A 10238-nucleotide genomic window follows, 5' to 3' on the forward strand; every position below is an offset into this window, starting at 1 on the left:
CGCTGCTGCTTTTTTCAAGGCATCAGTTAATGTCCAGTGAAGTTGTAAATGTGGGGACGTCCGGGGAGGACACCTGTGTTGGAGTTTGACTGAATATGTACGCTAAATTTGTTTTGGCTAGAGTGAAATGATTCAGTGATGTGGGAAGTATGGGAGTTAACCGCGTATTGTTGGTGAAGGTCGCAACTGGTTTGTATTGTTAATGTGGTGTGAATTACATATTGTTTAATTTGCTTTTTTTCGTTGTATCTTACTTGAAAGGGAAAGGTGGAGTAGCTGTTTCGGACATGTTTGACGATGCATCCCGTTTTTTTGCTAGGTCGAATTATCATAAGCCTGATGTTTTAAGGCGTATCGCGAATGATCTCTCGTTACTATGCAATATGTATCACCTTTCTTGTCGTGTTTCTCCGTGGGGTGGCACTCAACAGTTGAAGCTATGTGTGTATGGCGGTTTGCCTATTTCGGTTAGGTGCTGCGTTGAAGCTGCTGAACAAACGAAGAATGACGGCGGAAAATCGAAGTTTGTTTTGCCTGTGCAAATTTGGCTTACGCAACAGTTTCCTATTGATCCACCTTCAATATTTATTCACTGCAATGAACCTGGGTGCAAGGTGTTGAGCAACCATAAGTACGTGGATGTCACAGGGCGTTGTCACACACCGGAACTTGCTGGCTGGCGACCAACCTCTTCATCACTTGTCTCCGTCATCTCTGGGTTGAAGGAATTGCTGGAAGAGGAAAATATTTCTCCTCTTTGTGTTGACCGAAATTTTCTTAATGTTCTGGCGCTAGAACAGCGGGCGTCTTTGGTGGCAAGTCAGGATGTTGACGCTGAATGTCTTAGCCAAACAGGAGGGGAGAACGCTCAATGTGTCATTTGCTTTGGCCCAAAGGACACGGTGCTGGTACCATGTGGACACTACTGTTTGTGTGTTTCTTGTGCATCAAATTTATCCCAGTGCCCAGTTTGTCGGGAGGTCACAAAGTTTCGCCAACGGGTGTACAACTAAGTTGGGGAGGTAAATATATACATATGTGCTAGCGTTATTTTTCCTTTGTTTCTGCCTTTAGAGTCACTGGGATCACGTAAAGAGCTTTTGGGATGGGCGAGTGGGGTTCCTAGTTTTCATTTCTCTACCATCCTTTCTTCCCTTCTATTTTTATAATCTATAGTTTCTGGTTGTGTCACGGCGTGCATGATCTAGTATCACATGTGCGTTGTCGTGCTGCCGAATATCCACTGTTTGGCGCCGCGGAATTTGATGAGTTGACTCCAGCATTTACAGGCCGCTGGTGCTGGTAAAAAATGTACCTTTCTTTGTGCATCTCATTGTTGAAGTGATGAGAAGACGGATTTAAAAGTGGTTGAGCTGCGTGTCTGAACGTAGTGATAAATGTAGGAGGGACGAAGCTGCCGGAAAAGCGATGTCTTCACCTTTCTCTTCTCTTTTTTTCTCTTCCAGGCGTTTCCAATGTAGCCCGCCGTCAACAATTCGCTGGCATCAAGTATTACTTTGATTAAATCATTACAGAAGGAGAGAAAAATCGTGAAGGGACACACGGTACGGTGAGTGTTTGAGACCTTACTCGACAAGTGGTGTGAATGGAGCTCTTCTGATGTTTGGGGGATAGTGCAGCAAGTGTGTATTTTCGTTGAAAGGGTGTTTGTGCGAGGGGGCATCGCTGCTTCCATGTTGTTGGAATGGTCTGATATCTGATGGCAGATTGGACATTTCTTACCTCTCCATTGGTGATGATAAGGGGGGGGAACTGTTTTGAGCAGATAGTCACGTCCCTTGTGTGCTGATTCAGTTGACGTGAAGGGAGATGAGAAAACATGCTCGCGGGCGTATGAGTTAGATGCTGCACTGTTGCTGTAACGGCGTCAGTTGCTTTTGCGTATGTGCGTGTGTGAATGGTGAATGGTTGTGAAATGTGGCGCAGGTGTGGCTGATGCCGTTGCCCTTTGGGATGGAAGTGCATCAAGCTGCTTGCGTCAATTTCTGCGATGATATGGCTGTGGCTTTATTGGTATCGTGCTTGTCTCTTTCCTCGCTTGGACACTGACCTAATCGCTTATCGACCAAGATGGCGTTCCTGAGTGATGTGCTCATACGTGGTGTTACTTACTCTTCTGGTGCGTCGATGGGGCTCTTGTCGTTCCGCTGCTGCGCGGTCGCTTTTTAGCCGCGGAAGCAGTGACACGCCAGGGTTTGGGCCCTTTCTAACAGTTCTCCCAGCGGCGCTAAATAAGTCATGGTGTGTCTATTTGGGTGTCAGTTTTCGTAACATAACCTCGCACTTTAAAGTAAACGCTGGGCTGTTGTTATTTTTAATCTGGCCTAAAGGAGAATAGGTGAAGGTCGATGGATATACATATATATTAAATACATCCAAAAACAGCGTAAACATCGTGTAAGAGTGGTAAGTTTCGATGTTATTACCGTGTTAACCATATAACAGATATTTGTAGAAGTCACAGATGGGTATAACACATTTTTTTGTTGGTGTCCCGTTTCGACCATGCAACCAGCGGCCACTGGTAATACTGAACGTGAAGTTATAGTGGACCTTCTGTACACTGTGTGGACGGCAGCTCACATTCTTTTGAACTCCTAGTGCACCGTGCACTGCACGATTCGTGTGAAACCGGGGAAAGGGGTTCTATTCCCTTTCCGTGCTGCAAACTACATACATACACGTTACTGGATGTTCGCACTGTGTATGTAACGCGAGCGAAGCGGTCGGTTAATTGAGGTCATGTCAACACTGAGTCATCTCCTAGAGTTGTGAGTGATTGTGTCAAGCTGTTGGTTTTAATTTTTCTCAGGCGTCATGTATGGGACACGCTCCCTCCGAATTATTTTCCTTTTCGCATGTGCGAATCCTTCTGGAGTAAGGGATGATAAATTCGTATCATAGTCCTAGGAACAAATTAGTGCTCTGGTTGCCGAAGATGCTTACTGACGGCACATCCGCTTGACTTGCTTGTGAACGATAACCAAATGGCGGGCACAGTGTGTGTTTCCGACTGGTTGTGAGGTGTGTCGTTTAGTGAGATCCTTCTTCATTGTGAGTGCAACAACGTGTGTCTCAGTGCGGTTTCCGTCTCTATCAGGGGTCTGTTGTGGTTGTGACGTCTAAGGGACGCTGCGTGCTATGGTTCATCTGTTTGCAAGGGCATCACTATTCCGTTGAGTTAGATTTGGATTCAATGACGTTGGTGACGCTTGTTTCGTGGAGGGGGCGGTGATGCAGCGTTTGTGGTTTCTTCAAGCGCGGCAACACTTAGCTTCCATTTAGTAAGGTGTAGTTTGCCTCACCGCCCCCCCTTACACTTTCGCTCCATTAAAGTATTCATCCTCAAAGCACAAAGTAACTGCTCATGCCTGAAAAAAATAAATGCTTCTAACATTTCTCTATGTCCTGATGCACTTATGTTTTCCTCCTTTTCCCTCTTACTCAAAATACGTTCCATTAAACTACATTGCTAAGAAACAGGCAGAGATTGGTCCACTTTTTCTAGTGCTCATGGTAGTACTAAGGGCTTTCTTTCCTACTACGGACGTGTCGCTTCCCAGTGGGTCACACGCGGTTGTTGGGGTAAGGAAGTATAAACGACTAAGGTGCTATGGATGATGCAAAGCTTCCGAAGTGTAGGGAGAGTATGACTTCGTTACCCACGTCATTGAGCAGTAACGTTTATTTACTTCCTCCTCAACACTTTGTCGACTTTAGACTGCACATGCTGTGGGTACGAATAACGAGAAAATCAGCGTTTTACAAGGCTTCAGTGTGACAGAATATAACCCGTACATGGGTTGGTTATTATGTCTGGTTGTACGGCTGTGATGGGTTGGTACGTGGAGGACGAAGTTAAGTTCTGCTTCGTAAAGTGGTGAGGTGATTATACTGGAAAAAAAATTAACTTGAGTGTGGTTTGTCTGGAGCGTTTATTATTTACATACCACTGGAAAGAACCACTTGTTGAGCTGACACAGTATATTTAATCCAAGCTGCAGAATTGTGACCATGTCAAATCCACCCTGGTGATGCAGAACTGTCCAAATATACTTAAGGCTTGTAGCCGCCAGATTGTGAATGCAGCAGATGACCCCACAGTTGGCTATCGTTGTCCTTTGTGAGAACTGAGAGAAAGAGAATACGGAGAGATTTGTATCACATTATTTGGTGTGGGTGGAGATGAACTTCGAACCCCGGTTGAACCACGTAGGAAGGGAGCTTCGCGTGCCTTTGTACTTTGAGCACGGATGATTCATTCCGTTACGGTATACCCAGCCCTATAAGAAGGAAAACAATGATAGAAAAACAAAACACTCCACAGCGACTTGCAACCGACACTGGAAGGGTTATGCATCTAAGCACAAAAAAGGCTACAGTTTCGCTTAAGGCCTTCAAAATTGTGAGGTTAAGCACGAAGGTCACCAGAGGCAAAGTCGCGGAAGCCATTATATTTTTTTAAAATCGGAAGCAGGGTTTAAACCACAATAGTTCCTGATTCAATGCTCAAGTTGAGCTACGACACAAAATGTATTGTGCTTACAGCTAATGCTCATCATATATCAATGACATCGGTATCCTCCAACTGTGGGTGGCCCAAGACTCTCAATGGTATACTGAAAGACATACAGCAACACCGTGCGACAAGACATTTGAAACACTCCTCTACAGCGATATAACCAACAAACGGACTTGCATATTCCCTTTGTTCTTCATTATTCCTGTATTCTAACCTCTCTACCCTCCTAACGGGGGCATATGCTCCTTAACATCTGAGACGCAACACATGAACGAAAAGCTTAATCAACCGTAGCTGCATCAGTGTGTGTGTGTGTGTGTGTGTGTGCTAAGATCTAGTTTTGGATGGTATGGCGTGAAGTGACCGATTCTGTTCGCAGCAAGGGGTACTTATTTGCCCGTAGCGTTGTGCTGTGGTTGCAACTGTGCATCCCTAAAGCATGTGCACGTGAAGAAAACAAAATTTCTTTCGCACTCTTTCCCTCGGATGGGTCTGGGAGTGCGCACTGAAACCTCGTCGATCGGTCCTGACAACGTGTATTTGGTGATTAAACTTCTAGTCTACGATGCATCGAGTCGTGTCATACATTGGTTTGTAACCGAGTGAGTTCACAAGTACCACCGTCGTCCCTCTTTGCTCGTCATGCTTTCCCCTTCCTTTATCTAGCGAAGTTATTGACATTAATAAAGAAAGGTAAAAGTATGCTGCGTCGCGCTGGCTCTCGCGTTGCGTGTGCTTGCTCGGTTCCACAAGCGCGCTCTCTCCATTTTCCTATAACGCCGCCGCCAATTGAAATTGAGTACCTGGACAACGACCCGCTGGAGTTTGCCGTCCGCACGGAGGCCCGAAAGTGGCGCTTTGATGATATGGGTTACATGCGGGAGTTAGCGTTCGTGCGGATCAACAACAATCCGACTGTGGGTGACTTTCGAAATATGTCACCAGATGAGCGGCGCAACCTGTTCTGGGGCAGTGATCGGCAGGATTTCTTCCGGCACCTAACGTGTACACTAACTGGTTCGCCCGAGCACCTCTACCATCGCGGCTGGTAGCCCCAGCGGCAACGGATGGGTTGGAGTCCAACAACCACTTTTCTGCCTCATCGCAGGCTCTGGTGCTGTGTGGAGCTTAATGTGACCCCACTTAGTGTTAACGTAGGTAGTGAATATGTTAGTTAGCTTTTGAAACAAAAGAATGGGAACCATGGGTACTAGTAGTTTGTTATTGTTATTAATATTTTGAGCGAACGCCTTTTATTAGTTACTTGTTTTCGAACAGTTTCCAGCTCCGCACGTGTGCGTGTGTGGTGTTTCCACTTCGCTGACTTCTTCCCTGTTGATGGCACTCTACGTGAAGCGGAGACTCACCTTTTGTCGCTTCCTCTTGCTCTTTTCTAGACCCCGTGTTGCTTTCCGGACACAGCAGTGAAGGAAGAAGGGATAGAACACCGAGTAGTGCTGCACTAGGATGGCACTCATGTGCTCCACTGGAGTTTAGAGGTGTGGTGTGGAGGCGGTGTAACCTCACTAATGCAATACCAGTAGCGGATGCGGCTACCCGATTGCTGCTTCACGCATGCACAGATCGGGAGCGGACTGTCTTTGATTATGTGTGGACCTCACTCTATTTCTTAACCCCTGAGACGATGGGTGCTTCTTGATTAGTAGGTGCGGTTGCTGATAGTTTTCTGCTATCCAATACGTCTGGGAACCGGTTTGGTGCTGACTTGCTTTTCTGGGATGGTTGCTGCTTATATGTAGTTGCGATGTAATGTGTGATAAGGTTAGGTGGCTGTCTTTGTAGCCACTGCGGACTGGGAGCGGTATAGCGGCTGCTGATCAGGAGCACGGGGGATCGAAATAAAATTTACAGGTAGGAAGTTGACGGGGTGTTTTGAGCCTTCGTTGCTTTTTGATTGTTGCGTAATCGTCGAATGCCATGTGGATTCTACCCGGCTGTACACCTCCCGATGTTGCCCATGCCTCGTATTGGAACGTTACAGTTTATTCCCCTTTTGTCAATTCAACGTCGGTGCAGACCACGTGCGGGCCGTTGAATGGGTGCGTCTCCAAATGTGCAGCGTCGCGCGTCTGTTCGTAGACGGGCCCTTGCAGAATCAAGAATCTCACAACTCGAGACCGGAGGGTGTGCCCCCGATGGTGCTTAGATTCCCCATCGGCCACCATATCTGCCGTCAAGTTTCCCGTGTATTGTGTGAAAGGTGTGTTTTTGCTTTTGCTGTTCCCTTGATACCCGCATCGCTCGTACGTTTGAGGGAAGACGACCACAAGGTTAGGCTTCCGATGTTGAGAAGCACTATTCCAACAGAGTTTTTTTGCATATCGTGGCAGTGTTTCTATGTGGGACCAGACCACATTAGTGCTGGGTAGTTTATGTGATAGTCTGTTTTATTTTTCATATTTCTGTAATCCAGAAGTGTTGTGCTAATGGACAGGTAAACTTAACGCCATGCGCTTTTGAGTTCTCTTAAGGTGTCCAGTTAGGTTAAACAATGAAGGAGAGAAAGGGCTCTTGGGTTAACCTGGCTGTGGTTTGTGTGTTTTTCACCTTCCTGCACATACATTCATACGCTGCACAACCAACCAAAACGCTACACCTTGTTCAGCTGGTGCATCGCCATGGAGCTAGGTATCCCCTTGTACCACACAACGCAACCGAGATATGCGGTGGCGAGCCGTGTGGATCTCTAACTCGTGAGGGTTTAACGATGCTAATTAATACGGGAAAGTTCTTGCGCGAGCACTACAATAATGCCAGTTCGGTGCCTTTCTTCCCGTCAACAAGCTACAATCTTAGTGTGTCTCACACCGAGTCAACTTATGTTAATCGAACGATCCAAAGCGCAGAAGGTCTTCTGAAGGGCTTGTTTCCAGACGAGAATACCTTCTTTCCAGTTGTCTACACTAGGTATGATCGCGGAAACGTTCTGCAGCGCAGCTACAGCAACCCATATACCTACGCTTTTTTGAATTTGGACGTTGAGTGGTGGCGGAACGTGTGCAACCCCACGACCGACAAATTCATTAAATACGATACGCTTCTGTCCATTTCTAAGGAGGTATTCAGTGAGGGTATGTGTGCCAATCCAGAAGACAGGTGTAAATGTGCCCAAACATTGTTTGACATAGGTGCTTCTATGGAGGCCGACGGGCGGATTGCTAAGCATCCGCTATTGTTGCAACATGTGAAGCAGTTACGCAATGTGACAGAATTTTGCTTCAGGGAGGAATTTGGGTATAACAGTTCTGACAAAACACACGTAAACATGGGCAGTCAAGGACAGGACTTGGCGCAACGAATTCTGTTCAATGCTGAGAGTCGCATGAATGGCACAACGACGCTTAAGCTTTACCACTACAGTGCACACGACGTAACCCTCGCACCACTGGCGGCCACCCTTGGAGACTCCACTTTCGATGGATTTCTGCCTCCGTTTGGGCAACTGTACGCTTTTGAGCTTCTATACGATGATGCTGCGAACGGATATGTCGTATGTGTAAGGCGTGGGGCACCGGGTCAAACTCCTAGTACCAAGTATTTGTTTCAGTGGGACGATTTTCAGTTGAAGTGCATGGATGAGCGGAACTCTATCTACAATGCTGAAAACAACACATGCCCTTATCACGACTTCAAGCGGCTCGTGGATTTCACCAAGCCAAAGGATCCTGCTGGACTTTGCTACCTCAACGATAAGTATCGGAAACTATTTGATTGCTCGGGGGAAAAAAGGGAGTCACCCAACCAAGCCTGCAAAGCACTACGGCGGATGTGCCCTGAATGGGCTTGTGGGAGCGGTTACACACTCAATAGTGTTACTTTGGAGTGCATACAAAGCCTCAGCGGAGGTCGATACTTTAGCATGAAATGGCGTTTGCTACTTGTTTTCATTGTGTTGGTCTGTGTCTGTGTGGTCGTTTCACTACTCTGCTTCTCCCGGAATAAAGAAAGACGTGAAGAGGAACCAGTCATCGAAGAGGGTGTGGCTTCGAACGAAAAGGAGCCACCTCTTGGTCACCCCGGTCGTGCTAACCGCGCTCGGGAAGGGAGTGATGGCCCCGTCCCATAGATGGGAATCGCGTAATCCACTCCTAGACGGTAGCTCCGTCAACTGTTGCTCGTTGGGAGAGAAGGCAGTAATGCCTGCAGGGAAAATCGCTTTCGGAGCAGGGTCGGCTTTCCCTTCCCAGGCGCAAGGGCCTTTCCCCCCACTTTGTTGAGTAACAACAGGAAGCAAGAGTAGAAATGCACACGTCCTGTTACAAGGGTGTTGCGCCCACACGACCAAACGCATATCGTACGTATTTCAAAAAAAATAAATAAACCAAGAAATGATGTACTGTGCTTTGTAAAACTGAGTTCCGCGTTTGCCATTTCTGTGAGTCATTTCGAACGGGACTGTATGGTCGTTTGTCACACACAGAGAGACTACGTTTATTTGAAGCTAATTTCATCATAAGGTGTGGCGTAAGTGGGCACAAAACCGACCCCTTCCTTTTGCACTCGGTATGCTTTTCTAACAATATGATTGCAGTACAATGCCTCCTCCCACCTTTTAACCCGGGACACCTACCGTCGACGTTGCCATACCCCTGAATCTCTATGCGACTGATCTGCCGCATCCGTTTCCTTTTTTTACTTGCGCCCGATTACATTCCGTCGCGCGACGGGGCTGTTTATCGTGAGTGGCTTTTGGTGCCCTGCAAATTAGCGTAACGAAACCCACCAAATCGCAGGTGAGATGTGAATGAATCGGAACAAGGTGGAAATCAGTCCCACTTAACGCGCAGCCACGCTTACCTAGAGCCAGTCCTTCCCATCGGATAAGCGGGCGACAGGGGGTTAAAGGCCTCCCAACCTCGGGAAGGTATAACGCGCCAAATTAACTCCAAAGCCCTGACGGTCGGGTACAGCTGGATTCCCCGTCATAACTTTAATGTTTGTGCTGCGTGACCATGTTTTGAGTGCTAATCCGGGGTCCATACGGCCGTTTCTCCATTCCGTGGCGCCGGTTACGGTGTCGTGGCCCATCTCGTCTAGGAGGCGACTGTTAGCCACAAGCGCCAACTCACGGGTGTGAGGGCCTAGGTCCACGCGCGTCAATCTTTGATAATCCTGCTCTTCCAGGAAACGACCGTAGGACCCTACGTCCAAACGTTTTGCGGTTCACCCACGCGTGCTCAACCCTCTGGGATTGATACAGAAGGCGATTGCCAGCTGAGCTTAAGATGATTTTTTAAACACACGGTTCGGTGTGATGGATGGAATGCGATGGCGGCGTGCCGTAGGTGGTGGGTATGGAAGTTGTAGGCAAGTGCAGTTTTTTTTGGCGTTTGACCCCAATCTATTTCAGAAATAACAGTCAAGGGTGCTGTGTTGGCAGCTGAACCCGTCGCCCGGCCTTAAGTGGATCCGCTCGCGTCCAGCAACTACGTAGTGATCGGTGAAGTTCCGAAACGTATCTGTGTTAGTCACGGAGAGTGGCACACTTGCGACGCTTGGCGCAGTCAGCACCCATCTGTCCAGGCATCGTCGGTGGGATGTGCGGGCGCAGTCTGGCCCAAGCTAGTGTGCTGATGTTACCATTCTCTTCGACGTGTTCGGTTGCAGTGGCTGCTTGGAGGGTCGGCGGGGAGGTCGCAGCCACGAAAAGCTTAATCAACCGTAGCTGCATCAG

General features: G+C 47.7%; 3 protein-coding genes across 3 annotated transcripts; all 3 read left to right on the plus strand.

The window, feature by feature from the left end:
- Positions 1-287: 287 nt before the first annotated feature.
- On the plus strand, positions 288-1013 carry TEOVI_000569900 (UEV domain/Zinc finger, C3HC4 type (RING finger), putative; the record flags this gene model as incomplete). Its single annotated transcript, XM_067221005.1, has 1 exon — positions 288-1013. One exon carries the CDS (start codon positions 288-290, stop codon positions 1011-1013), a length of 726 nt encoding a protein of 241 aa, XP_067077106.1.
- A 4231-nt stretch (positions 1014-5244) lies between these two features.
- On the plus strand, positions 5245-5595 carry TEOVI_000570000 (cytochrome oxidase subunit X; the record flags this gene model as incomplete). The annotated part of the gene is made up of 1 exon (XM_067221006.1): positions 5245-5595. The coding sequence occupies one exon, from the start codon at positions 5245-5247 to the stop codon at positions 5593-5595; it is 351 nt and encodes a 116-aa protein (XP_067077107.1).
- Positions 5596-7055: 1460 nt separating this feature from the next.
- Positions 7056-8630, plus strand: TEOVI_000570100 (membrane-bound acid phosphatase 1 precursor; the record flags this gene model as incomplete). The annotated part of the gene is made up of 1 exon (XM_067221007.1): positions 7056-8630. One exon carries the CDS (start codon positions 7056-7058, stop codon positions 8628-8630), a length of 1575 nt encoding a protein of 524 aa, XP_067077108.1.
- Between the last annotated feature and the right edge of the window lie 1608 nt (positions 8631-10238).

The sequence above is a fragment of the Trypanosoma equiperdum genome, assembly GCF_001457755.1.
Source record: "Trypanosoma equiperdum strain OVI genome assembly, contig: ctg_1289, whole genome shotgun sequence".
Taxonomy (NCBI): Eukaryota; Euglenozoa; class Kinetoplastea; order Trypanosomatida; family Trypanosomatidae; genus Trypanosoma; species Trypanosoma equiperdum.